Source organism: Callorhinus ursinus, unplaced genomic scaffold, assembly GCF_003265705.2.
Source record: "Callorhinus ursinus isolate GAN/ISIS: 27379988/994484 unplaced genomic scaffold, GSC_fseal_2.0 scaffold65, whole genome shotgun sequence".
Lineage (NCBI taxonomy): Eukaryota > Metazoa > Chordata > Mammalia > Carnivora > Otariidae > Callorhinus > Callorhinus ursinus.
This window is the reverse complement of record NW_027397127.1, coordinates 6,324,801-6,352,625: the sequence shown is the minus strand read 5'-3', so window position 1 is coordinate 6,352,625 and position 27,825 is coordinate 6,324,801. Positions and strand designations below refer to the sequence as shown.

At 52.8% G+C, this 27,825-nt stretch overlaps 2 protein-coding genes across 10 annotated transcripts in view; one reads left to right on the top strand and one right to left on the bottom strand.

Annotated features, from left to right (window-relative positions):
* Nucleotides 1-3,413, top strand: part of ATG4A (autophagy related 4A cysteine peptidase) — a 53,445-nt gene extending 50,032 nt beyond the window's left edge. For all 3 annotated transcript variants that reach the window (XM_025853661.2, XM_025853662.2, XM_073885781.1), the window contains 3 exons: nucleotides 773-829; nucleotides 2,233-2,341; nucleotides 2,877-3,413. In XM_025853661.2, the coding sequence (XP_025709446.1) occupies nucleotides 773-829; nucleotides 2,233-2,341; nucleotides 2,877-2,947 (237 nt within the window). In that variant the 3' untranslated portion in view covers nucleotides 2,948-3,413. The remainder of the gene's footprint in view (nucleotides 1-772; nucleotides 830-2,232; nucleotides 2,342-2,876) is intronic.
* A 1,356-nt stretch (nucleotides 3,414-4,769) lies between these two features.
* COL4A6 (collagen type IV alpha 6 chain) overlaps nucleotides 4,770-27,825 on the bottom strand; it is a 268,861-nt gene continuing 245,805 nt past the window's right edge. For 4 of the 7 annotated variants that reach the window (XM_073885698.1, XM_073885697.1, XM_073885699.1 and 1 more), the window contains 20 exons: nucleotides 27,327-27,488; nucleotides 25,533-25,703; nucleotides 24,751-24,894; nucleotides 24,177-24,302; nucleotides 23,507-23,688; nucleotides 21,519-21,582; nucleotides 20,413-20,487; nucleotides 19,787-19,894; nucleotides 19,586-19,693; nucleotides 19,000-19,071; nucleotides 18,546-18,671; nucleotides 14,661-14,777; nucleotides 14,166-14,327; nucleotides 13,875-13,973; nucleotides 11,881-12,027; nucleotides 11,036-11,152; nucleotides 9,977-10,168; nucleotides 8,920-9,206; nucleotides 6,385-6,624; nucleotides 4,770-5,668 (listed from right to left, as the gene is read on the bottom strand). In XM_073885698.1, the coding sequence (XP_073741799.1) occupies nucleotides 5,588-5,668; nucleotides 6,385-6,624; nucleotides 8,920-9,206; nucleotides 9,977-10,168; nucleotides 11,036-11,152; nucleotides 11,881-12,027; nucleotides 13,875-13,973; nucleotides 14,166-14,327; nucleotides 14,661-14,777; nucleotides 18,546-18,671; nucleotides 19,000-19,071; nucleotides 19,586-19,693; nucleotides 19,787-19,894; nucleotides 20,413-20,487; nucleotides 21,519-21,582; nucleotides 23,507-23,688; nucleotides 24,177-24,302; nucleotides 24,751-24,894; nucleotides 25,533-25,703; nucleotides 27,327-27,488 (2,780 nt within the window). In that variant the 3' untranslated portion in view covers nucleotides 4,770-5,587. Of the gene's footprint in view, nucleotides 6,625-8,919; nucleotides 9,207-9,388; nucleotides 9,526-9,976; nucleotides 10,169-11,035; nucleotides 11,153-11,880; nucleotides 12,028-13,874; nucleotides 13,974-14,165; nucleotides 14,328-14,660; nucleotides 14,778-18,545; nucleotides 18,672-18,999; nucleotides 19,072-19,585; nucleotides 19,694-19,786; nucleotides 19,895-20,412; nucleotides 20,488-21,518; nucleotides 21,583-23,506; nucleotides 23,689-24,176; nucleotides 24,303-24,750; nucleotides 24,895-25,532; nucleotides 25,704-27,326; nucleotides 27,489-27,825 lie in introns of those variants that run through there. The other 3 variants (XM_073885700.1, XM_073885701.1, XM_073885703.1) reach the window with 2 other exon arrangements.

The window sequence follows — 27,825 nt, the reverse complement described above, 5'->3', positions numbered from 1 at the left end:
CAAGATCTTTTGGGTGGATAGCACTCATTTCCCTGGGCACGCAATCCAGGAAGATGCAGGGTTTTCCCCCTGGAGATATGCCGACCGTCTACACACGCTGAAGGAACAGCTGCCTGTGAAGTTACCGGTGGTTCTGAGGCCTGTCTGCATCCTCTCCTCCAGTTTAACCCGATTCTCAGAGCACCAGAGACTGAGAGCGGACATGAGTCCTCCTCTCGTTTCGGACCATTCTTTCACTACTGTAGGATGGCTCTGAGGATGGGGAAGGAGGTGGATGGTTCTCTTTATTCTAACAGATCACTTCCTTCAGGTCAAAGCCATCTTGTTGTGCACTGCCTCTATAGCTAAAAGTACTATTTGGCTTTTGTTGGTTGGTTTATCGACTGTTCTCTATGGATGTGTCTATTTGCGCACTGAGCGTAATGGAATTGACCCCATGCTTTGGAGACTGGTCTTCACGTTACTGTATCTCACAGTATGAGGGGAGGGTGACAGGGAGGGACAGGGAGGGAGAGGAAGGGAGGGGGCGAGAATGAGAGAAAGAGGGAGAGGGAGAGATGGAATGAGTGAGTAAACGTGTGTGTCCAGGTAAGGCAGTGACCTGGGAGAGGGGGCGATGCAGCCAGTGTGTTTCGCTCCTGTCAGGAGACGCATCTAAAGAGAGCGGCCCCCATCCTAGCTCTGGGCCAGCAGCGCCATCTTGGAGTACAAAGCGCCTGATTCGGTGCCCCTAACCAGTTCTAAGTTATGTTCTCTTGCTTTTCCCCCCAAGGGATTTTTCTGCAAAGAAGAAAAGGACTTTGATAGCTGGTGTAGCCTCGTGCAGAAGGTAAAGACGTGTGTTTTCCTTAGTCTTAAAAGCAGAAGTTATTCAACAGGATCCCTTTTCAAGACTGCTTCACGTAGTGACATGAGTCTAGCCTGATAGGATTGTATTGCAAGGGAAAAACTAAGATGTGGGGCATCATGCCTAACTCTGGGGGGAACCAGAGCAAAACCTTTGCTTGAAATATGCTTAGTATGTCAAGTGGGTGATATTTTTAGCTACATAATGTCTCATCTGATTATGCCTACAAGTCACACGAAATATTCAACGAATATTCCACCCTTTTCACTTAAAAATGCTAACTTCACGTAGTTCAGCCTAAAGCCTTCCTCATTCTGTTCGTAGCGCCGAGATGGTTGAAGGAACCAAACTGCTTCTCTGTTTGTTTCGTGGTCTGTTTACAGTTGCATATAGTCCATGATGTAGTTTAGGGGGCTCATCTTTCTCTTAGCTGTCTCATTTCTATAAAGTGTAGGCACGCTGCCATTAAAGGAAACACGATTTGCAGGAATGTGTGTAAACACCCAAGCCAGATATTCTCTCTTCTCGGTATTTTGTGTAAAAGGATATTTACTGTTTTGCTGGCTCACCAGTCTTGGTATTTGCCCCCCGCATCCTCGCTTCTAACACATGCCAAGCATGTGGGAGACATTGATCAATGCTTATGAAAGAAGGGCGACCACAGGGAGTAGTTGAAAAGCGCCCTGGGTGGGGTGGCGGGAGACTTGCTGTTCTCCTATCTGCAACAAAAGGGAAAAAGAAGAAAAAGAGTTTGGGGAGATGGGAGCCCAGAGCCTCCTGCAAGTGTAAGGAGGGCAGATTTTTTCTTCACAAGCGCACAGGTAATTGACACTAATGTCTCTAGCTGACTCTGCAGCCCCAGTTAATCACTGGCTGGGACAAAATGGAGAATTCTTTTCTAAAGGCAATACTTAATCTGTCAGAATGCAGCGAAGCTCTAGTCACACCCCCTGTAAAGTTTGAATGAAAGCTCTCTGGTAAGACTCTGCCATCTAAATTAGGACATACACCACAAGTGTTGGACTAAAATCAAAACCCCGCCAACACTATGTCCCAGGATCCTCTGGGGGGCAGATTTCACGTAATTAACACACATTTCCTTGGAGCCAACACATCAGGAACAGCTCGGTGCTGAACTGAGTTAGGCGCAGGCAACTGGCCTTCCGTCAGCTACTCCCTCCAGTGTCCTTCACAGACCAGCGCAAGAATTGAAGGGGGGCTGGGTCTTCAGATGATCAAGTAGAGGATGGGCACACTGGCCAGGGCTTTGTTCTCGCCTTTCCACAACCAGGTCACTCTTGCAGGGCTTGGGATCACAGATGGACAACCGGACCGAAATGTGTAGTCAGTGTGAAATGTTTACAGCCGTTTCTGTGTGTCCTCAGGAAATCCTAAAGGAAAACTTAAGGATGTTTGAATTAGTTCAGAAACGCCCATCGCACTGGCCTCCCTTTGTTCCTCCAGCCAAGCCAGAAGTGACAACCACTGGGGCAGGTAAGCCATTGTTCGCGGGCTCTTGGGTAGCGGTTGTTTCACAAGACCGAAGCGACTGGCTCACGCTTTCCATGGAAGGTACAGTTTCTCCTCAGCTGGCCTGAGCAAGGAGTGGTGTCCCCGATGATTTTAATCTTCCAGTGAACTGATCTTTACCAATTTCAAAGCCTGATAGTTGAAGAAAATGAGCTCGATGCAAAAGGGCCATGCAAAATCAAAAATGACGAGAACGTGTATTCATGGTCTGGCCCCAAAACCAAATCAGAGGCCAGGGGTGATTCAAAAGGTACCTCAAAGACCCCAGAGCCTCATCCTCGTCCCTGGGAATAAGAGCGTGTAACGAGCTCAATTGTTTTTGCTTCTTTCGAAAGAATCTCTAGTGCTTGTCCGCGGTTCCCCCTGCGAGTCTCCTCCACAGAAGCTTTTCTGTAGCAAAACCATTAAAAAATGAATAGTCTTAACTACCGCGTAACTGTACTGACCACTTCAACCCAAGTATCAAGCTTTCTTCTTTCTCATTTCCATATTCCGATAGAATTCATTGACTCCACGGAACAACTAGAGGAGTTTGACCTGGAGGAAGATTTCGAGATCCTGAGCGTCTAGGGTAGTGGAAACACGACTTGGAGGTCTGTCTTCGATCCGGCACCGGAAGAACACGAATCCATTACATGAGACTTTTCTAGTCAGCAAGTGCCTGATATGCCAACAGCATACAAACTTGATAGCAATCATGACTGAGCCAATTACCATTTCTCAGAAAACGAACGATAACAACCCTTCCCCAGGACGAACTAGAACAATCATGGAACATAGGAGCAGAAAGGTTAGGAGCCGTCCCTTGCTTCCCAGCTTGTCTTACCTGGCCACAGCGAGTCTGCAGCTACTGAAACGAGGAGATGGGTGTCTAGCAGATAGACAGCAACTCCCACTTTGCTTCAAGCACCAGCAGAGGAGAGATGGTTACCCTGTGCTTCTTCTCCCTTTCAGGAGTGACCTCTTTTGGGCTAAATACTAAGAGGCCATCTGTTCTCTTGCTCTAAAAATAAAGTGATTGCATCAGGGAGAAAAAGGTCTTATTAAGTTATTTGGATATGTATTTTAAATGGTTATAATCCAGATCAAAAATCTGCCCGAGAAATTACAGCAAATGCACACTGGTTGTTCTCATTCCTATCTGAGGGAACCTTGCTGTCTGATGGGTCGCTGTCACCATCCTTACTGATCTTTTTGTCAGATGTCACCCTGCCCTTCAATCAAGTCATGATCACTTTATTTTTATTTATTTATTTAAAAACTCTTTTTAAAATAGATTTTATTTATTTGAGAGAGGGAGCATGAGTTGGGGGGAGGGGCAGAGGGAGAGGGAGAAGCAGACTCCCCGTGAAGCAGGGAGCCCGACGCACGGCTCGATCCCAGGACCCTGGGTTCATGACCTGAGCTGAAGGCAGACGCCTAACCGACTGAGCCACCCCGGCGCCCCAAGTCATGATCACTTTAAATCAGCGGTGGGCAAATTTTCCTGCCAAGGGCCAAATAGTAAACACTTTCAGTTTCGTGGGCCAGGCGGCCTGTGTCACAGCCACTCAGCTCTGCGGTCAAAGTGCAAAAGCAGCCAACACCAGCGGGCACACAAATGAGCCTGGCTATAAGCCAATAAAGTTTTATTTACAAAAACAGGTGGCGAGCTGGATTTGGCGTGCAGGCTGTAAGTTTGCCAATCACTGACTTAAAATTGTTGATTCGGGGGAAATAAAAAATGGTGTTTGACTTTGACTCCATATTGGTTCACAGCCACAGTTAGAAAAAATTATTCACGTGGTGACATTTAATCCGTGCAGCAAGTGCAATTCCAAACCGTTTCGGGATGAGCAACATAGCAAATCTTAAAGTACATTTTCATCAAATTGGCTTTGCTAAACCCTCTTTTGTGTGGCTGCACCTCAAGCCTAAGTGGCATCTGCCCGTGTTCCTTTCCTCCCCTCTTAACGTGGGTGCATTTCACCCCCTTCCTCCACCAAGGCCTGAGGAAGGCCAGCAACCACTAGCTTGAAAGCCAGCACCAGAGCAAAGCTGGTTTTGTTTCATTTGTATATGTAGCAATATTAGAACACTTATTTCCTTAAATTCCATTTTTCTTCTTTTTTTTTTTCCCAGTAGGTAATATATTCCAGTGGTTCAGAAATCAAAAGGTGCAAAATGGTATGCGATGAAAATGTCTCTCCCTCCCACAGGTCGGTGACCTTCCCCGAATACTCCCAGCATCATTTCTCTCTTGTTTATCCGTCCAGAAGATATGTTTTATGCATATACAAATATATGCATATATGCCTTGGATTTGATTTTAACAACCTCAACATTTCTCTAGTTTTTAAAAAAGATTTTATTTTTGAGACAGAGCATGTGCGCGTGAGGGGGGTTGTGGAGGGGCAGAGGGAGAGGGTGAGCCTCAAGCAAACTCCTCGCTGAGCACGGAGCCCGACGTGGGGCTCGGCCTCACGACCCTGAGATCATGACCTGAGCCGAAACCAAGAGTCAGACGCCTAACTGACTGTGCCACCCAGGTGCCCCAACATTTCTCTACTTTCGATTTATCTATAAAAGATCCTGAAGCCCCAGAAGTATGGAAACCCGTTTCTTGAACTCTAGCATGGACGGGGCTAAAAGCAGTTGTGGGCAGATTTTGAAACTGAGTTGTGGATTTGTTGCCTTCTGCCCTTTGACCTTTAATTGTACTTTTCCCACCTCAGTGTGTTGTGTTGTAAAGCTCAGCTTGCAGTAACAGGCTCTGAGGGGGACTCACGAATTATAGCGAAATGGACTTTAGAAAAGTATTCATCAGAGAATGTCAAAAGAGTCAAATGTTGATGTTTGGTTCCTTTTATTTGCAATGTACAAAGCTGGCAGCATGCTTATTACTCAGGAGGTGAAGGTAACAATAATTCAGATTATACTGATTATGCTTTCTCTGTGTTGGTCCGGTTTACATAATATTTAAGGAAAGAGAATCACCTGGAAGGAGTTGCCTCATGTTAACATAGCTAAGTATTCTGGGAAACTGATAATCAGAGGAAATGGTTAAAACACATCCCCCTGCAGAGAATATAATACACTTTATAGTCAACTCAGTCTTGCTTTAGGTCTGCCAACTGCTAAGGAGAGGAGTGTGCTAGATTTGTATGAGGTTTAACAAAGTATTAAAATAGTTTAACAGGCTACCTGTGAAAGAGCAATTGGATGGACATTTTAATGGCAAGTCTCTAAGGACAGCCTCAGAACGCTGAGGACCCGACACACCGCGGCTTCGATTTGCCCCACCGCACACATCTGGATGGCATTTGGAATAAACAGGGACCTCTGAGAAACTGGGACAAGGGTTTTGCCTCGTTTTGTTCCTGGAGTCAAAAGCAAAATTCACACCTCCTTACCCATCCCCCTCCCCGCCCCCCAGCCTGGGAGAAAGGGGTGTGGTTCTCATTTCCCTTTCTGGGCCCCCGGCTGCATTCCATGCCTCCCCTGCTCTACTCTGGACCAGGCCAAGTCCTAGGTCTCTGGCTGGGGAGGGAGCCAGCAAGGAGGAAGTGATTCGTTGGGCACCATCCGAAGTTAACGAGCCCCCTCCTGAAGCACTCTGGGGCCCAGCCGCGCTCACTCTCGAAGGAATCGGAGCGCACCCCGGGCTGCCGGACAAGTTTCTTTTCTGAACGTGGAAACACCGGCTTCTGGTTTAAGCCAAAGAATGTGTGGTGACCTCGGAGTCTAAGAAAGCAGTCGCCCAGCAGGTCTTTCGGAGGCAGCCGTGAATAAGCATGCGAACCTCCGAATCCAGCGGCAGCACCAGGTTGAAGTGGGACAGCCGACCTCAGGAGGGCCGGCTGACCAGTGCCCAGCAGCCCAGCCCGCGGGAGACTCGACAGAGGGGCACCCGGGCATGGGGCCTTCCTTCTTCAGCTCGTCCGGGGCTGTGAGGGGCCCGCTGTGTGGGGGAGGGGCGGGCAGGGGGCAGGGGGGCACGTGCCACCCTACAGGCTTTTCATACACACCTGGCAGCGGCTGACCCGGGTGTGGAGCCGCCCGGCCTTGAGCGTTTCAGATACCGGTTCCTCCCTAAACTGCTGCCTCTCTTCCACCGCCGTCAGCCAGAAACTGTACTTGTTGGCAAAGTAGTGGCAGGTGCCCCGGGCCCCACTGCACTCGATGAAAGGAGTGGCTCGGAAATCCTCCAGGCAGGAGCCCGGGGAGACCAGGGCCTGGCCGCCGCCCTCGGCGCCCGCCGCAGTGTGCTGCAAGACACGGTCAGCGCGTGGGCTGTGCGCCCGCCGGAGCTCCGGCGCCTCGGCTCAGCCCCAGCATCTAGCCAGCACCCCCAAAGCTCACATTACAGGACCAGGGGCTGCTCGTCCTCGGGGCCGGGAGCGTCCCCTCCGAGCTCCCCAAGGGCCCTCCTAACCCACCGCGCTTGGGCAGCGGGGACCTCTCGGCCAGAGTGCCCCCCCCTCCCCGCCAAACTGCGGGTGTCCCGCCGAGTTCCGAGGCGTGTTCGGGGGCTCCCTGCCGATCCCCGCGGGCAGGTAAGTCCCAGAAAGGCTGGATGAAGGCGGACTCAGGAGGTTTGAGGATGCAGGTCTTCTCCGAGCCCTGGTCTACTCCAAGCCCTTGGTGGTGACCCCCAAGAAGAGAAAGAGCACGCCTGGAGCCCCACCAAGTGGCTAAACCCTGGGCCCCTCCCCCAGCCTATCTGTGAATAGCGCTGGCTCTGCAGTTACCTTCCTCAGAACTTCTTACGTTTTCCATCTGTACCACACCCTTCAGGGCAACAGAGAGCGTTTGTTGCTTGCTGCGTACAAGAGGGCCTCGCATGTGGCCTAGTGTCCCGGCCCTCCCGTCAGGGCCCCTTCGGCATCCAATGTCAGTGCCATTCATTAGCCCATAGTCGCCAGTCACTGTACCCACAGGCAGCAGTCCCGGGTCTCTGCACTCCCCACCCCGTCTCCCTTCACAGCAGCTGGGGTATTAGCTGGACCACAGGGGGTGAGGAAGAGGCTTCATCCCCCACCCCACCCCCGGGGTCAGCAAATGGCCAATGGGACAGATGCCCAAGTTGGACGCTCAGGGATGGCTTGGCTTTACAGAACTCCCGGAGGGTTAGTCTCCCTATAAGGGATCTTTCCTGACAAATGAAACATCAAAGTTTTCCTCATTTGGATCCTCAGACAGAACACTTTCCGGAACAGACGACACACCTCCCTGCCTTGCTAAATGGCAGACGTTGCGTCTTTTACACTTGGCGCAGGACTCAGGCTTATTGTTGGGAATGTTGCTTTTTGTGTTGGGCAGTTGTGTCCCCATACCAAGGGACACAACTTGTAGAGTTCTTAGGCCACCTTTGAATCATTTTCTCTTTTCTCCTTCTTATAGGCATGTCTTATAGCTCCAAGATGCCATATTAGGCAGTCCAAATTCCCACCCTTACAGGTTTTCAGGAAAATATGGATATTCTAGAATGTTAGAATTCTGTGTAAAGTAAGAGTAAAGAGATTGTGACTAAGGACTTAAGAGTGCTCCCGGGAGCAAGACACATGCGATTTTGTACAACTTTTTTACCATTGCTTGTGGAAGCTCAGGGGCCTTTTCGACTCGTTTCCTGGCCTGGGTGGTGGACGGGACAGAATGAGAGGTGAGGCCATTCCGTATTACTTGGGGATAAATGGCCCGATTCCACCAAGAGAGCAGAACAAGGAAGTACCTCCTCCCAGGCAGGTACACCAATGTGAGGAGGCCTAAGGCTTTGGTAATTCTTCAAAGACGCTTTCTCATCATCTCACCCCCGGCGATTTAGCAAGGAAGCTCTGGCGACGCAGGGTACTTCCGCGGGTGCCACCCTCATGTTCCCTGGGAGCGATTCTGGCCCGAAACCTGACCTTTCACTCATTGAATGTCCCCACCCCACCCCCCGATAGTCACACGGAATGGCGTGTGAGGGCCTTGGTGCCTCTTTGGGCTTGCAGACGTTCTCAGCTCTTTCCTAGCAAGATGTACAGCCTTCCCACGGCAACGGGGAGCAGCAGCAAAGATCCCAGCAAGGATGTAGAAACACAGCGTGCCCTCCTCTGAGCCTTTCAGGAGGTTATGAGAGGTGGCCAGAGGGACCTGGGTCGGTGGGCAGAAGAGGAGGGGCGCCCATGCCCAGCCTGGGCAATGAAGAGTGTGTCCGGCCTTGAGTGGGGACAGCCTCTCCCTCACTGTCCCCCCGGGATCGGGTGTCACCTCCCTCCCTCGCTTGTGGCATACCTGAAGCTGGCATGGAGACCTTAGGGCCTCTGCCAGCGATTCATATTCTCACCCCGGGACTCTCTGGGTGCAAACTGCTCCTTTCTACTCACCCTCAGAATTACCCATCATTCATGCAGGACTGGGCCAAGGTCAGGCCAAGCCTCTTCCTTCTTTTCAAATTCTGTGGTTCCTACCTCATGTCACTTGGGCCTGCAAGCCCGACTGAGGGACCCTCCCAGGGCTTCCCCCGCTTCCCCGCCGCCCTCTGCCTCTACACCGGGGAAGGGGGCAGGGCAGGGCCTCACCATGAGGAAGGAGTATCCGATCCAGAGGCTGCGCCAGCCCGGGGGGCACGGCGGGATGGTGACGTCCTGGCTGTGCACGGCGATGGCCTGCGAGGGCGCCTCGCACACAGAACAGCGGCTGATGTACTGGGGGATCTGGGCCTGGCCGACGGGCATCATGGGAATGGGGGCAGTGGTGGAGAGCCAGTAGGATTTATCGTTGCGCCCGGCGTAGTGGCACACTTCGTCGACGTTGCAGTAGATGAAGGGCATGGTGCTGAAGCGGGGCAGGCAGGAGCCAGCAAAGCCTGGAAGGAGAGCAGGTGGGCAGGGGCTTTGGTGTAAGGTGTGGCTGAGAGGCGGGGCTGAGACTGTCCCCGGCGCCACTAGGGCTGGACGGGCCGGGTTGGCATCCAATCGCTTGTCCCAGAGCAGGGACGCCCCTCCTTCCAGGCCTGGCACATGGTACATCCACTGGCGTCTGTTGGTCAAATCCTATTTTCAACTCACCAGGGAAGTTTGAGAATGAAAGGAATCTTTGTATAAGCCGCATAACGACTCCCTAATTAATCTGTGGCGTAAAACCGGCATTTAATAGAGCGAGTCTGTGGTTCAGAGTCGGCACACCTGTAGACAATACAATTAATTCCTGGGTAATTGCTGTTGCCCCACAGGTCATATTATTATTATTACTCCTGCTAATCGCTAATGTGTAATGGATGCTTAACATGCCAGACATTGTCCTAAGCGTTTTCCGTTGGGTGATTCATGTAATCCTTACGATCCTTGTGCCTCTGAGATAGGTACGAGCATTAGCTTTGTTTCCATTTGAGGAGCAAGTGGAAGCTCAGAGGGGCCGAGGAATTTGTCCAGGGTCCCCCGCCTGTAAGTGGGAGAGCCAGGGTTTAAACCCAGAGCCGCCTGATGCAACAGCTGGTGTTCGAACCCTGCTGCCCGACGGTGGGCCCGCCCCGGGCCGGGAGGACCGAGGAGGGGAGCTCTTGATCCTCCTTGGTGGTGGTGGGGGGGGGGGGCGGGGTGGAGGATGGCCAGGGCTGGTGTCAGAGCCAGTACTTACCCAGGTCCTGGTTGTGGGCTTTCTCCTGCCCCTCCACGAACAGCAAGCTGTAGCCCACCCACAGCCGGCTCGTCCCGACGGGGCACAGGGGCACCTGTTCCGACTGGCTGTGCTTCACCAACGTGTACCCCACTCTCACGCTCTGCCCAGGCACTCCAGCCCTCCCGAAGGGACCCTTCTTCCCTGGAGCACCTGAGAGGGAGAGAGCGGGAAAGGGGGCTGAGCCGCTCATAAGGGCAGCTACAGACTTCGTGCCGAGCACCGAGCGCGGCACACCGCATGGCTCACTGGATCCTCACAGCAACATGATTACCCCGGCTGGCAGATAAGGGAACAGGCTCACAAGTGCCGTAGCCCGTGGAGCTGGAATGCCAACTCAGGTGTATCCAGCAGCAGAGTTCCTATTTGAAAAAGTGTGCTACCCAGCTCCCCTCCCACTGCCACCTGGCCTCAGGTCCTCTACGAGGGGATCTTGCAGGCTCTCCCAGGACATAACCGAGACCCTGCTGAATCAGAGGCAGCAGAAGCAGAATTGGGACTAGCGGGGCAAAAATCACACCCACTCTCCTGCCCATGGCAGACGTGGCTAATTAATCGCCCCCCTTTTCCACTGAGCCTCAGAGCCGTTCTCTACGCAGGACAACTGATTTGCCATCTGCATTGTCAAATGGGAGGTAAGTAGCAGCCATTCCTCATCTCAGACTTTCTTATGCCCTGAACCGCCCCCTTCCCATCCATGTCAGAATCCCAGGGTAGAAGAGGGGAGGTGCAGGGCCAGGGGCCAGGCTAGAGGACAGTCATAGCTCTCCCGAGAGCTGGGAGAGAACCCAGAGAAGGATTTGGAAGGAGTCCTTTGCCTTCCAGAAGGTGGGGGGCTCATCCTTCCTAGGCTCAGAGGTGGGGTGGGAGCGAATGGAATGCAGTCTGGTCTTCCAGGCTCCTAGTAGTGTCAAGCTTTACTGCCCGGTTTCCTGTTTCTCAGATTTGAGATTTGGGCTCATTCCAAAGCCTCCCATCCTCACGGAAACCCTCTGCCCCCTGGGGCTGACATCACCAGACCTTCAAATCCTGGAGGGCCTTGCAGTCCGGGGAGACCAGGGTCACCAAGAGCCCCAGGCGGGCCGGGGAGTCCGTTGAGACCATTTTTGCCAGGGATGCCAGGGAAACCTTTGGAGCCTGCAAGGGGAGGAGGCCGGCAGCTCAGACACCGTGTGTGGGAGGTCCGCGAGAACAGGCCCCAGAGAAAAAAAGGACTCCTGTGTCATGCCCAGGACTTACCAGGAGAGGGCGCAGTGGCCATCATTTTAGAGCACTCAGGCTGAGCCTCCTGGGCTAGTCCCTAGCTGGAGTCCCGAGTCCGGGCATATCTGTCCTGGGACCACTGCTCTGCACTTAGCCCTTCTGAGCCCCCCTCACACCTATTTCTCCCTCCCTTCCTCTCATCCTCCCAGCAACGCCCAGAATGCACAGAAACTGTCGGAGTCCCACGTCAGAGATGAGGACACCTGGGCCCGGAGAGACTACTCACTTACCCGAGCTGGTGCATCAGCTGGGATTAGAAGCTGGGTTTCCCGGGCCTCCCGGCCCCGGGCTTTGTCCCTGGCTCTTGATCCCCCACCGCACTCCCTCCTTCCCTGGGCAGCATATTTAGAGAGGGACGCGCTGCCCAGAGTAGTCGCTCTGCTCTGCGCACACATTCTCTAAAGCCAAGTACATCTGCTGACCTTGCTGGCCCTCCTTCCCGGCAAGAAGCTCAGGGGCTTTTGTGAAGGAAAGGAGGAAATGCCCCATGAAGGTGCATCCTCGGAGCTGGAGATCCCAGCCACTTGCTTCAGCCTCTCAGCCAAGGCCGTCTTAGCTCCCCCGCCCCCCGAGAAGTCCCCTGTCACTGGTGCTCTCCTTACCTTGGAGGCCTACAGGGCCTTGAACCCCAGGGTCTCCCGTAAGACCAGGGATGCCATCAATGCCCGGTAGACCCATGGGTCCAGGGGGAACCTGGACAGCTTCTGCAATTGGTGTTTGTCCAGGAGCACCTCGGGGTCCAGAAAAGCCTGGGGGGTAAGTGGAGGAGATGGAAATATCAGGTGGGGGCAAAGGAGGCAACTGGCATGGGGCCCCAGAAGCCCGCCTTTCTACCGGGCAATCGCCTGCTTTCTGCCTCTGCCTCTGTCTGCCTCCACAGTCCCCAGTGGATCCCTCCAGGGTGACTGTCACCGTGCTTTACATGATGTCCTCTTTACCCACCTACCTCCCCAGTGAATTGGTGGCTTCTTCAAGGCAGGGAATGGGTTACATTCATCGCGTTTCCTCAGGGCCCGGCATAGGGCCTGGGACATGGTAGACAAGTCAGGACGCGACTGTGGCAAAGGAGCGGGGCTGGGCCTTTGTTCGGGGCTGGGGTCGCTGGTTCACTCCCTCACTGGTCAGAGCACAGCGCCAAGGAGGCCAAGGGGAGGCGTCCTCGGAGGTTTAGCGGGCACCACGGCCTGGGACCTTGAGCCTGGCCTGCCGGTTTACTCATGGCCACATGAGCCAATCTGCTTACTAATTCACTGACCAAATATTTCTCAAGTGCCTACTATGTGCCACACCCTGGTAGACTGAGGGATGGAGCAGTGAATAAGACAGACCGCTGTGGAGACTACGGTCCGTTGACAGAGATGGAAGATGCATAACCTGACAAATACCGTTCGTCTTCCTGCCAGTTGTGAGAAGCGCTACAAAGGAAATGAACAGTGCAGTGGCAGTGACACGGATGGTGACAGTGAGCCGAGGGGGCTCTGGGGTGGAGAACCGGCTTGAGAAAGAGGGGATAAGTGGCCTCTTACAAGCAGTGACATTTAAGCTGAGACCATCAGAGAGTTAGAAGGAGTGGGGCTGGAGGGGAGGGCAAGAGGACTCTAGGAAGTAGAACTCTCCTGTGCAAAGGCCCTGGGGTCAACCAGGTTGGCTAAATGAAAGAGGCAGGTGTGGCAAAGAAGGGGAACAGAAAAGAGGAAGGGCTGATGATGAGGATGAATTGGGAGGTGTCCCCTGGGACTTTGGGAGCCACAGTTTATTGCTCTGCTATGGGAAGCCAGTGGATGACTTATGGCGTAAAAGGTCTCTCCGACTGCTTCGTGGAGAAATGATTGTTGGGGGAGCTGCCCAACGGGGGAGGAAGCTGGGAGGCCGGTTAGTAGGTGGCTGCCGTGATTCCTGTGAGAACCAGCGGTGCTCTGGACCCCGGTGGCAGCAAGGGAGGTGCTGAGAGGTGAGCAGATGCGAGGCGCATCAAGAGGAGGCAGCCCGCGGGGCTTGCTGAGAGGTTGGGGATGCGTGAGGGGCTGGCGGTAAAGGATAGAAAGGGTCCTTCTTCATTTCCAGAATTGAGCCCGTGGGTAAGTGGCAATGAGTGCAAACCAAACCGAACGTGCCCACCAAGGCAGAAGGCATGCAGAGGGGAGATCAGTAGCCGGCCCCATGGTGGCAGTGGCCTTCAGTCCCAGGAGCTGCTGGAGGCAGAGATGTCCCCAAGGCCTGTCCCCCAGGAATCGGGTGTCACCTCCCTCCCTCGCTTGTGGCATACCTGAAGCTGGCATGGAGACCTTAGGGCCTCTGCCAGCGATTCATATTCTCACCCCTGGACTCTCTGGGTGCAAACTGCTCCTATCTACTCAGCCTCAGAATTACCCATCATTCATGCAGGACTGGGCCAAGGTCAGGCCAAGCCTCTTCCTTCTTTTCAAATTCTGTGGTTCCTACCTCATGAACCACGGTATGTCCCTGGAGGAACTTCCTGCTGCTGCCTCAGACACCCAGGCTTTCCTGGTGTGGTGAGCAGTAACTCCTGTGGGCACGTGACCCCCAGACCTGTCCCTCGAGCTCAGGATCAGCCGGGCGTGTGCTCTCAACTCACCTCTGGGCCCTGCCTTCCCCTTCATTCCGGGAAGTCCTGGGTCTCCGGGTGGCCCAACCTTGCCTGGAATCCCCATGAAGCCAGGCTCACCTCTCACGCCTGGCAAAGTCCAAAGGAGAGCAAGTCAGGGCCTGGCACGGTGGTGCGGGTGAGGGGTGGTGGGGTGAAGTCGAGGCAGATTTGAGGGCGGGAAGAGCACGATCAGCGGGCCTCTCTTCACGGGGCTGCGGGAAGGGGCTATCTCTAACTGTGGAGTGGGAAAGGGCCCAACCACCGGCCGAGCAGCCATACCTTTCAGTCCTAGCTCTCCAGGGAGGCCGGAGAAACCTGGAATTCCTTGGTCTCCCTTGGACCCTTGAGGGCCAGGAACTCCAGGGAAGCCGGGGTCTCCAGGGTCACCTTGATCGGAGGACGGCCCAGGGGGCCCCGGGGGCCCCGGGGAGCCTGGGCGGCCTAAGGATAAGATCAGAAGAGGAATGAGGGCCGGTGAGCAGGAAGTGGCCACTGCTGAAGGCCTCAGCGCTGCTAGGAAGCCAAAGCCTGTTTCCCAGGGCAGAGAATGTTCCCTTGCTGTGTGTGGGGTCCCAGGGCCTGGACCTTCCTGATCGCTCTGAGCAAATGCAGCCCGTTCCAGTCCCCTGTTGTCCCTGCTGGGGGAGGGATGTGAGGCCAAGCAGGCCCATGCCTGTCCAGCAGTAGGAATGGGGCCGGACTGTATTAGGACCTCTCCCAAATCCGGACAAAAGGTGAAGGCCAAACCTCTTGCGGGGGGCTTCCTGTCTTTACCTCGCTCTCCATCTAGGCCTGGTCGCCCAGGGTCGCCAGGCTGTCCCGCTATGACTGAGGGCAAGGAGAGGCCTGGGGCACCGGGCAGACCAGCAGGGCCCTGGAGACCTGGGAAACCTGCAAAGAAGAAATAAAAAGGGGCCGCTATGGGCTTGGTGTGGCCAGGCTCTCCCAGAGAAAGTGGAAGCGGTTAGGTAGGGGCCAGACCGGCGAACGCCAGCAGAGGGCTCTTCTCCCGTCGGTCGGTTGGTCTCCCTTTGCAGCCAGCGGAGGAGCACAGCCCACACGAGGTCACAGTGACTCCCTGTTCCACCCCCCGCCCCGCGCACCCCCCTCCACCCCCCAGCAGGTGCCGCAGTTCCTCCTCGGGAGGGAGCTTTGGAAAGTTCTAGCTTCCAGTGTCACTGGAAATGGAACTATTTCAGACAGATTTCCCTCAAATGGGGAAGAAAAGAAGGCATGACTGCAACATCTGGAACTGAAGTTTCTTTAAAGTGTTTTTTAAACCTTCTGGCCCTGTGGGCACATTTTCACTGAATTAGCCAGTTATGTCTGGGGCTGCCCAGAGAAGGTATGAGGGCCGAGGTGGGGCACGGGCTCCAGCCAGAAGAGCCGCGTGCTGGGTCCAAATGCAGGCCCCAAGGGCAGTACGGCTCCTGGTGTCTCCTAGGGCTAGTTTCTGGGTCTTCTAGGCAAACTGGGAAAGGCTTTGACAGGCAATCGGTGATACCAGCTGGCTGCTTGCTTAATTGCCTATAGAACAAATTTCTCTATACCACATCCCGCCCCCCCCTTTTGGTCAAAGAGAAAAGCTATTTATTAGAGTAGATAAAGAATACCTGTCTGCTCCGATATTTTTTACTTCTTTTCTGTTTGTGGAACGATTTCTACTATAACGTTCAAAACCAGAAAATTTCAACTGATTACAGAAGATTTATTGAATATGCATATGAAGACATACATGGAATCCTGATGGGAAACCACATCAAAGCCATATGTAAAATGTCAAAGTCCATCTTATACTTGTAGCATGAAAGAAATGTATTTATTATTTTGGCATATTCTAGGATACATTCCAATGACGAGAAATAGATTCCTACTGGTTGAAAACTATTCTGGTGGTCGAGATGATTTTCTGTTTCTTTGTAACAATAAAATCCAAAAATACTAATGTTGAATTTTTATTTTTCTGATGAAGAAAGCCAGAAATATTAATGTGGAACTTATTGTATTCTGTTAAAGAAATAGTAAATCCATAAAAATGCATAAAGAGAGATGGCGGACTGGTGAATTCCGGTGGTTTTTACAGCTCATTAGTGAACTGAATGCAGAGGGAACATAAAGAATAAAAAAGTAAATTTCAAGAAAAGACTCCAATTATTATAGGTCTGGAGACGAAACAAAAGAAAACAAGAAAAACAAGTTGTTAAGCCACGTGGTGTTACTTTTAAGTATGGTCAGTTATGTCTTGATGAATCTTTCAAGTATTTTTCTTTGTCACAAAGGTAAACATCTGAACAGAGAGACATATTGTGTTTTTTCCTGAAAATATAGCTTTATATATACACATACATATATTTTTATATATAAATATAAAATATATATATATGGTGAAATGAAGCAAAAAGCAATAAACAAGATACCAGATGGTGCTGTGGGCAGCACACAGAGTATAAAAAGCTCCCATAGTAGTTTTTGGAGCTGCCTTCTCTTTTTATCTGTTTTTTGAGTTTAGAATTGTACCAATCTAGCATTAAAACTGAAATAAAGGTCCTCCTGGTCTCAAGTAGTTAAAAAAAAAAAAGCTCATGTATTTCTTTAAGAATGAGACACTTTAAAGGAGCACATGAAAATGCCCGATGGCATGTTTTTCCAACTCATTTCAGTGTCTGAGACTTAAAAAAAGCTTAGATGCACAAATGCAGCCTCTAAATATCTAGCGCAAATGCGACAACGAAGGGTGTGATTCAAAGTTCTTTAGATAAAGGTATTATAGGGACAGGGACTGCTTTAGGAAGTTTGCTTCAGGGTAAATCTTCATTTTACACTGATTTCTATGATCGTAACAGAGTTAGGTTTCTATGGGGGGGAAGATATTTGCTGTATACTTTTAAAACAATGTTTTAATTAAATATTGAGAAGAGCAGAATATTTATAAATCGCAAGTAAAAACTCACCCAGATAACAATGAACATCTCTGCTCCCACCACCCAGTTTAAGACAAAGATGGCATTACCTTTGAACTTCTTTGCATGCCCTTCGCAGATCCCTACCACCTTCCCTCCCTCTCGAGGGGCTACCACTCCTGAATTTTGTGTTTATCATTCCCACAGTTTGACCACACATATCTGTGTCCCTAAACGATATATTGCTTGTTTTCATTTATTTATAAACTTCAATCAGTGGAATCATACCCAACGGTTTTGTTTTTGTTTTTTTTAAAATCAACATCATGTTCCTGAGCTGTATCCATCTTCACATGTGTTGTTTACTACATTTTTCATTGTGATTTTGTTATTACCTCAGAGAGCAAAAGGAAATGGATAATTTAATGACCAGGCATCCATAGTCAAGATGGGAAACCATCTGGGTTTTGCTTCTATCTGGGTCCCCTCTTTTCTACCTCCTGTGAAAGTAGCCACACTCTCTCCCTATGGGCTCAGACCCTGTGGGAGCCCCCACTCGGAAGAAGCTGCTGGCTTTCAGAAAAGAACAGGTTGGTCCCGACCAAAAGAAAGAGTAAACACAGAGAGAGCAGATGCACCAATATAAAATTCAGCAGAAAATGAATTAATGTAGAAATCAGTTCCTGGAAAACAGACACGCATTATACAAACATGCACATAAATTAGATGCGTGGGGACCTCAAGCTCCAGAACCATAACGGAGGAGCAGAACATTTTGCAAATAGGATTGCCCTGGGGAACACATCATGATATAACGGACAATGTTTCTTGAGCACCTACTATGTGCCAGGTGCTGCACTAAGTGCTTTTATACCTATTACCTCGCTCCTCATTGGTTCCTCACCAAACCTGTGTTCTCGACTCTCTTATTATGCCCATTTTACAGAAAAGGAAAATGAAGGGTCCATTGGGGATTGAGGGGCAAGTCACTTCCTTGTTCAAGGTCATATAGCCAGTGAGGGGGTAGAGCTGGAATCTGAATCCAGTGGTCTGACTTCAGAGCCCATACTCCTAGGTGTGATGCTACACTAAATTTGTTTCCTGTTTTACATCGAGTGCCATGTATCTGGGTCTTCAGAACATTCGCAAGGAGAGGGAGAGACTCAGATTTCATTCTTGCCACTTGAGAGGTGGGGAAAGGAAAGCTCGGAAGGAGACTTCACTTGATATCATGAGTCAGGAGCCGAGATTAGGGCAAAACCTGCTTTCTAGTAAACCCGACAGATCCTAACTGAGTGCCTGTGAGTGTCTCTCCCAGGGAGACATTTATCCTCAGTCTTGGGCTCCTTCCGGCAGCCATGCTGTCTTAGAGCCCTGGGAGTAGAGCGCCATCCACCCTGGATGCTGAGGAACTTCCGGCAAATCTCTTGCTAAGTGGACAAGCCCTGGACCTCAGGACCTTTAAAGTCAGGCCCTGGCCAAGGGCACAAGAGAGCCCCTGGGGTTAATAAGGGAGAGCAGGAGGGAATATGGAGGCTAGAAGGAGCTCACCGGACTGCTCCTTGACACACCTTCCGGGAAAGCCCTAGGCATGCCCCCCCCCCCCCAGCAGTCAGTTCCACTGGGTTCCGAGCTCCCCAGAGATGTGAAGACATGCACAGCTCAACCCTGTGAGCCACGTGGCCCTGAGGAGCCCCGACCTTGGCTCCCCAGCTGGGCCTTACTCAGCTTCTCTAAGGCCTGACTTGGGCTCACTTACCTCGGCCACCTTTTTGTCCTTTCACGCCTGGCTTCCCTGGGGTACCGAGGCCAGTTCCTGGAGAACCTCTTTCCCCTTTGGGACCGGGCAGGCCAGCTGGCCCAGGCACGCCGGTTATACTAGGTCCTAGGAGGAGATGCAGACAGAAGAGGGACAAAACTCAGTGCGGGCGAGGCCCTCATGCCTAGCTCACGGGCTGGGGGCCTGCCTGACGCGCACCAGAAGCTGAGTACTGAAGTAATCGGAAGGAGAGCTCATTCTGGGTAGAAGAACAAACTCCTTCCCCCTTCCTCCTTCCTCCACAAATCAAGGCACCTCAGATCGGGGGCCTGGCAAGGAGATCTGTGAGCTGAAGGATATGGGATACCCCACAGTTGAGAACCCATGGCCAGCCCCCTGCCAGCCTTCTGGAAGAGCCGATGCTCTCCTCCTTGCCCTTGAGGGTCTTCCTTACCTGGAGTTCCATGGGTTCCCTTGGTTCCTGGAAGCCCATTCAGTCCATGTAAACCAGGAAGTCCAGGGAAACCTGAGGAGACAGAGTTATCAGAAATGGCTCTGGCAACTTTGGAATCGTGAAGGGTCAGCCAAAGTTCCTGCCCCCCAGGGCCTTCCAAAGTCCTCATTTTAAAGGTCATGGTCTTTCTGGAGGCCTTACTTAATGCCCTAAGGGGGAGCAGACCGCTCCCTAACCTCCACCCTAGCTTTTCCTGAGTCTCATTAGAGACCCATACAGCTTTAAGAGCAGGGTGGTAGATGATTAGGTCTCTTCGAGGACGCAGTGAGGTGCCACCTCCCAGAGACTCGCTACCCAACCCTGAAGTCAGGGGAAGCCTGTGTGTGCCAGGACAACAGCCTTGCTCGCTAACTCTTCTCTCCATGGATTCCCTGTTCTTCTCTTCCCGTTATCTGTCACATGGCCAGTCAGTGACTCCCCCGGAAATGGCTTGCCCCCAGAGAGTGTCTCCTAATATAAAGGAGCTGCTGTCCTTTTTCTGAGGGAAGAACCTCTTTCCCCATGGCCTCCTCTCAAATAGACATACCTTTGCTTCCCATTAGGCCAGAAGGTCCCAGGGGCCCAGTTGCCCCTGGATGGCCTGGAGAACCCGGAAACCCTGGATTTCCTCTCATGCCTGCAATCCCGGGGAGTCCTGAAAGTGAAAGCAAGGCAGGAGCTCAGAGTGGGCCACGGCTTGAAGCTGACCCTCACTTTTTCAGAATATAGTCGTTGGGTGGCACCGTACCTGGGGAGCCGGGAAGGCCAACATCTCCAGAAATACCAACATTCCCATCTTCACCTTTGCTTCCTGGGAAACCCACATCACCACCGAATCCATCTGTTCCTTTCTCGCCTACAACATCAAGAAAAATGCTGAGTGGTCAGGCCCCGTTTCGGGCACCGTGTTTTTCCCAGGGGAGGGGGAGCAGGAAAGGAAAGCTCCTTGAACTGTCAAGAGAGCCTGGTCCAATGAAAAACTCTGAAAAGGATGGTAATAGAAGACCTGTCTTTGCATTTGCAAGGTGCTGCCCGCTAAGGTAAGTAAACGTGCTCTGTGTGCCCCCATAAGGAGGAACAATGGGTGGAAATGGGTGGAAATGTTCGAGAACCAGTTTAGATAATTATAAACGGAGGAAGTGGATGCCATTATCCCAAAGGTCTTATTCGACTTAACTCATGAGTCTCAAAGGAAGAGTAGACTGGTTTGCTTGGGGAAACCGTGGGCTGCCTATGAGTGGATACGTGTCAGGGTAGGAATTTCTTTGCACTGGAAAGAAGTTACAGAACTCGGGGTTGACCTCCCCAATTCCTCCCGATCCTCAGTTTTGAGGAGCTTGTGAGACACGTGAGATAAAAGGACAGTAGACTTACCTTTAAAACCAGACTCCCCAGGTTGTCCCTTGGGTCCTGGGCTACCGGAAATTCCAAGTGTCTGACCTTGATCTCCTGGGGATATGAAGATATTGTCCAAGTGGTCAGGAGAAGCTAGAGCTCATTTTGCAGCAAAGAGATCTTTTGATGGCAAAACCTTTTCAGATTCAACGTAGCCAGAGATCTTTGACAAAACTATGCATTGGGTAAAAAGTGACCAATCACCAAAAAAAGGCTGGGATGTTATCAGGCTACTGGCAAGAAATGCTGCTACGTGAAGCATATCTCCATTGGGAAGACATCGCTAGGTTCAGTATGGGCAGAGAAGATGGGAGGAGGGGTGCTAAAACATCACCAGAATGGAACAATGATGATGGCAAGTATGGGAAATTTTCCTGCCCCGTGGGCCGGGCTCAGCAGGGAAAAAGACTGTCTTGAGCCGAGGCCCTCTTCTGCTGCTGAGTTTGGAAGGCAAGTGGGTCAAACCACTGTTTGTCACACGTCTTTGAGGAGCAAAGCCCTTTGCAAAGGGGTCTTGGCCAAAGGGGAAAGGTAAATCAATTCACTTCCCCTTGAACACCGAGTTTCCTTCCCCAAGAACCCTGAGCCTGCTAGAAATCCACCTTGCTCTGGAAACACCCATTAAAAGAGAAAATGCTCCTCACTTTTTTTTTTAATTATTAATTATGTTCAGTTAGCCAGCATATAGTACATCGTTAGTTTTTGATGCAGTGTTCAATGATTCATTAGTTGCGTATAACACCCAGTGCTCATCACAACATGCACCCTCCTTAATGTCCATCACCCTGTTACCCCATCCCCCCACACCCTTCCCTTCTGTAACCCTCAGTTTGTTTCCTGGAGTCTCTCATGGTTTCTCTCCCTCTCTGATTTCTTCCCATTCAGTTGTCCCTCCCTTCCCCTGTGGTCCTCTGCACTATTCCTGATGTTCCACATGTGAGTGAAACCATATGGTAATTGTCTTTCTCTGCTTGATGTATTTCACTTAGCATCTATACAATGGAATATTACTCAGCCATCAGAAAGGATGAATACCCCCCATTTGCATCGACATGGATGGAACTGGAAGGGATTATGCTCCTCACCTTTTGAACCTGGGAGACCAGATGTTCCTGGGAGTCCGGGAGTTCCATTGAGACCCTTTGAACCCTTCGAAAAATATGGAAATCATTGTTTCTGCCCGGAGCTCAGGGCCTCCCACGCTCTCACCGCCCACCCCACAAACCATTGCCTGAGAGAGGTCTACTGTGTACGCTGTGGCAGGGGTAGGTGGGTGGAGGAGGCATCCTGCGGAAGGGAAGGTGATGAGCCAAGGGTGGAAAAACATAGTCAGGGTTTTTAGGGGAGGGACTCTATCTGCAGATTAATCCTGGTCTCGTCATTCATAACTTCCCAGTGGCTATCAAAATGAGAATCTTGGGAAATCAAGGTATGGCTATTGTAGCAAGTCTCTTTGAAAATACAGGACGTGACCGTCCGGCCGGATTCTTGGTGGTGTGCTCTGCAGACAGTCAGCTAGCGGCACCCATGCCAAAGCTCTGGAGCCACAACGCACAAGGAAAAGGATTGCCTCACCGGGCAGGGCGACAGCCCTCAGCTGCGAGTCCTGCAAGCTTCGGGTCCCTGCAAGGAACCACGTAGCAGGCTGGATGTGCGCAGGTCCTGGAGTCTGCGTTTGGGCTGATGTGACCATTTTCACGGGAAAAACTGCCTTGACTGACTCATGTCCAGCACTCTGTCTGAGTCTGGGACGTGGGCGTGTCAGCTGCCATCAGTCCAGTGACTCCCCCGGGAGTTGGTGTGGTTTTTGAGTTGCGGAGCCATCCGTAGTAAAGACGTACACTACCTAGTGCCTTGCGTGGGAATCTGAGTTCTGGGCCGGGTCTCTGTGTTCGCTGACCTCCCCACCCTGGATGCCCCCTCCATTTGCCTGGCTTTTTCTACACATTTGGGATATCTGTTCATTCTGAGCCTTTGCTCACGCTGGGATCCCTCCCAGAATGCTTTCCCACTTTGACTCCATCCCTCCTAGGGCAGGAGGGGTCAGGACCATCCAGCTAAGAATACTTTCTTTTGCAGTTGCTTCTGGGATGTGTGTGTGTGTGTGTGTGTGTGTGTGTGTGTGTGTGTGTGTTCTCTCCACTCTCCATCAGATGGACTGATGCTTTTAGAGGGACAGGGACTTTGCCTGCAGGGAGCACAGGCATTCTGGGATCCAGTTCATTCGGTCCCTTCAGTACTGCTACTATGACGGCTACTACTTATGGAGAGCCCACCATTTGCCAGATACCAAGCTAAGCGCTTTACGTGGATTAGTGCGTTTAATCCTCACTGCTGTCCCGAAGGAGGTTTGAGGATCATTTCCGTTTTGTGCAGATGAGAAACGCGAGGCTCAGGCAAGGTAAGCAATATGCACAGAATCACAGAGCTGATGAGCGGGGGACAGAGATCCGAACCCAGCTCCGTCTCGTGCCTATGCCTATTCTGTTGCCCTGCCTTTGAAGGACCCAGACAAGCTGATTTGGTTATTTGCCACTTGTCAACAATGACCTTTCTGAAATCACAACGTCAAGAGGCCTGTACCAAAGTCTTACGATGTGCCTAGCTCAAGGGCGGGGGCGGCGGCGGGGTGCGGACTTCTAGAAGAATGTGTAAGGACTCGTTCTCAAGGCCTGACAATCTCGTTGAGGAAATCGGGCCCACACAGAACCAACTGGGATTCATATAAGCAATGAGAAGTGCAGCATGCCTGCAGGGTGGGAGCTCCGAGACTACTGGGGGAGTGGGTGCCTGGGGCTGGGGCCCAAAGCACGGGTGGGCATTAGCCAGTTAGTTGCAGAGGAGGAGGCTCTGCCCTGTGGGGGAGAGAGCATGAACAAAGGTCCAGAGGAAGGAACCTTCAGGAAAGGGGTGGGGGAAGACCTGCCAGACTCAGGGAGAGGGCTTCATCTAGGGTGAGCTAGGGGAAGGGGCCGGGAAGTGGGCTGGGGCCAGAAAGATGGGGCGCAGGGGCCTGTCCCCCTGCTACAGAGGTCCTTCCCTGGTGCAGAGACCAAGAGCTGGGTGCACTTACGCTTTCCCCTGGTATTCCTGGGAAACCTGTGATTCCAGGGGACCCCTTCAGGCCAGGTAAGCCCCGTTGTCCTGCGGAGCCAGGGAGGCCTGCTCTCCCAATGAGTCCCTTGATGGTACTGGGGAAGCCGGGAGCTCCAGGCAATCCTGGTGGCCCCGGGGGGCCAACCTCTCCTTTGTCACCTGGGAAAAAAGTAAAGGGCTTAGAGAAAAGATCCTGGGCAAGAGCAAACCTGCTCCCCAAAGGTGCAGGACCCTGGATCACAGGCAAACAAAGTGTAGCCTTGGGGACTTGGGGATGGCTAGCTGGGGGAGGGTACGGTATGAAGGTGTGGGTGGGGGAGGTGCCTTCAGCCTTAGGGGGCACCAGTCAGCACCACCCCGGCTCAACACTGCCAGTGCCCATGTCCCAGCATCTGCCAGGCTTCTCCGGGGGGAACAACAGGGGTACCACAGTCTGTGGTTCAAAACTTCAGTTCCAGAGTGGCAATGAAAAGTGGCAGCCTTGAAGTCCAGACGCCCCTCAGGCCCAGAGAAGGCAGCCTCCCTGGACCGCCTGCCGCCACCCACACTGCCACTTTGCGGGGGGGCGTCTTGTGCTGCGGGGCCTCTTTTCCCAGGAGGGAAGTTGAAGATGAGCGTTTCTCCTGCCCGTTGCCTGCCCCCGGCACCTCTGGGCCCAGGAAATCCGGTGGATCCAGCTGAGCCTCTCGAGCCTTTGTCTCCTTTGAATCGAATGTTCAGTGTGGGCGGTCTTGGGCTGGGTATTCCAGCTGGCCCTGGGTCGCCTCTGTCTCCTGCGGGGGGGGGGGGGTAGATCGTGAGACCCTCATGAGAGGAAGCTTAGACACGGGGTCAGGCACGGGCTGACCTTTCATCTCAGCTCCTCCCGCACCACCCCCAGGCCTCCTTTCCGGGCCCTGCCCCGCCCCTGGCTCCCCAGCTTCCCACCTATGTGCATGCCCTCTCCCTGGACGGGCCCAAGCCGGCCAGCAACTTTGAAGCCTACTCCAAACCCCTCTCCACTGAGCGTCTGGGAACGTTCCATGAGGCCTCTAACATGCGGCAAAAAACTCACAAGTGATTAGATCTTTTGGTTTAAAAGCCAAGGTTTGGGGTTCAGAAGCCCCAAATCTCATTATCTAACACAGGATGGGTATAAGCCACACCAGCTTCAAGGTCGATGGACAAAATGTACCTTGGGAAGCGGGGCTAGCAAGTTCAGAATTCAGTTCCCGAGCTCACCTTTTCCACCTGCACCACCGGCCCGTCCAGATGGTCCCGCTCTTCCGGCTGACCCAGAAATGCCCTTTAATCCACTTGCGCCAGGAATACCTGGGAGACCAGGCATCCCCGGGAAACCAGCCAGTCCAACAGACCCCTTCTCACCTGTTGAGAAACGAGAACTTCTCTTATTATCCCTGCCTGACATACAAGGAAATGGGCCGCTCAGAGAGGTTAAATAACTTACCCCAAATCACACAGCTTGGCAGTTGCAAAGAAGGGATTCCAACCCACGTTTCTCTAAGTCCAAAGCCCCAGCTGTTAATGTTTACATATTATACTACTTCCCTGAACAGGGACGTGGCACTAAAACAACAGGAAGGAAAGAGGAGGTGGGCGCCTCTCTTACGATGTGCCAAGTTAGAGCTCATGGGTGGCACAGAAAGGAAAAAAAAAAAAAAGCCTAGGACCGGGAGGCAGGGAGGTGAGCCCTAGCCAGGTGCTGTTGCTAATCGGCTGTGTGACCTTGGGCCCGTCATTTCCCTCTGTATAAGATGGAGACGCCTCCCCTCCAACCTCTGGTGGTCTAGCAGAAACGGAGAGCCATCGGGCCCCATGGAAGGGGTGGAGCAAATGAGTATACCCAGCGTGGCGGTCACTGTCCTGGGCCTTCCTGACAGCGTTACCCAGCCCAGCGCTCCACCCAGCCAGCAGCAGGGGTGACTCACCTTAGGTGGGAGCCTTCCCTTAGCACGGCTCCGCCCGACGCTCTTACCACAAACAGTCCCACCCACTTTACTTACCCTTCAGACCTGGCAGGCCTGGCAACCCAGTGTTCCCTGGCAAGCCTGAGCTCCCCAAGAAGCCAACCAGCCCTGGAGATCCCGGAAGGCCTTTCAGCCCCGGCAGGCCTCTCTTTCCAGCTGATGAAGGGGGACCTGTCTCGCCTCTTACACCTTTCTTTCCAGGATGTCCTGAATTAGCACAGGAGAGAACACAGGACAGCCGTCAAGGGAGGCTGTGTCCAGATCTGGGCCACTGCCCGTTCCCATGGCTTCTGGTTGGCTGGCTGGCTGGGTGTTGGAAATGGTCCCTTAACAATGGCCCTGTGCAGGCTGCTAACTGGCAGGCTTCTCAGCTCGCTGAAGCCTTAGCGCTTACCACCCCGAGCCTCACGCACGCCAGTGGCTATTACTTTCAGCATGGCACGGTGGCTGGCAGGGTGCGCAAACCCCTTCCGATTAGAACTTCTTCCCCCTTTTATGAATGTGGTTCACATCTTCGCCTGTGAATGGAGCTCTGGGAAGCCAGGGCGGCAACTGGACCCTAGCTCCCTGGTACGTCCATTCTGAGCCACGCCACAATGACTGTTTCCTGAGCCAATCTGGTGAAGCAGAGGTTAAAGCCGGACATTGTTTCAGCCTCCCAGGGAGCCATGGATACAGGGCTGCCCTTTTAATCCCTCTTGCAAGCAGTTAAGTCAGCCAGTTCCTTGGCATTAAGGTTGAAAGACCCCCTAGTGCCAAGTCCTGTAGAAATCCCCAAGGCCCATTTGGTCTCCTAGGTATTCTGGGATTTCTTTCACCAGGCTTTAAGTTGGTCAATGGGATTAACCTCCTGAGCTGCTGCCAAAGTGGAATGTTCAGGTACAAAGCAAGGAAATTAAAAAACCAAAGGATTAAATCAGTGACGACAGAGGTATGTGGGCCCCCGAGGACCTCAATGAATGGCTGACTTGGCTTTCCATGAATTGAAAAGCATCCAGGAGCTGCAAGCCCCAGGATTCTAATGGGGGGCTGGGAAGGGGATTCCACAACAAGGGAAGGAAATTCAATGGGGGCCAGCCCCCCAGCATGAGTCCGGGGACCCCTGGCCTTGCCAGGCTCTAGCATATAGTCCGAGAATTCCTCGAGCAGCGAAGCCGGTGGGGGTGTTAGCCTGTGAGCTTGCGTAGTTTTCTCACCTGGACGGCCCACGGGAAGACCCCAGAAACACAGAAGGCTAAAGGGGATAAAAAGCAGTTGAGCGGTTCTGCAAAAACTCAACTTCAGTCACGTGGCCAGGAGTAAGGTGGGGAGGTAACATAGTCACTGGAGGCAGGGGTGAGGCAGGTGGCAGGAGGAGCAGGGGAGCCTCGAACACTAGGCTGGAGCCGGAGGGGGGGTGTCAGCCCCACGGCCCAGTCCTCAGAGGCATGCTCGCCCAAGAGGCAGGCCACCATGTAGCCACCCTCCGTTCAAGCTTCTGCCCCCTGACCCCAAGCAGGCTCCCCAGGGCCCCAGCCGAGCCAGCGGAGATGGTTAGACACCCCTGCACAACTAGGGTGGTTTCTCGAACTGGGAAAGGGGGAGCGAGGCCATGGGGGAGGGGTGGGGAGGGATGCGAGCTACCTACCCTTTTGGAAGCTAAAGTACAGAAATCTCTTCTGCTTGGCACTGCCAGGGCCCCCTGAGATTGGGAACTGTGAGAGGTTGGGAAAGTTGAGGATCCTTCTAGACCCTGCCCCTGGTGCACTCCTTCTGTTGCCCCTCGGGGCGCCAGGGCCCAAGGCCCGGCTTAAGGCTGTCAAGCTGGGGCTCCTCCTCTAAAGAACCTACCTGAAGGGCCCGGAAAGCCTGGTGCACCCGGGAGCCCGGGTTTGCCCTTGACGCCAAATAGACCATCAGGCCCAGGGGGCCCTGGCTGTCCCACGTGGCCCGGTGTGCCAGGGCTGCCCCGTTCACCTTTGGGGCCTAACAGGCCCGACTTCCCAAGCAAACCTAGTGAAAGGAAGGGGCAGATGATCAACAGCCTGGATGGACAGCAGGGACTGGTGACCAAAGCAACTTGCCGCGCAAGAGCATGGCCCAGGGTACATCCCCGTGCTACGGCCTCCTCTGTTCCAGCCCTCGCGGCAAATCAGAGGCTATACCAGAAACCGGACTCTCCATCATGGTCACTTCCAGATTGACTAAGTAAGGAGAACAGACTCCGGTGATTTAAGAAAAAGTTCCCAGAAGGGAGAGACAGAACAAAATGACTTTTCAGTGTCACCCCCTCATGGATCCACCACCCCAGGCTCAAGCGTGTACTCATGAATACATGCAAGGCTATGCC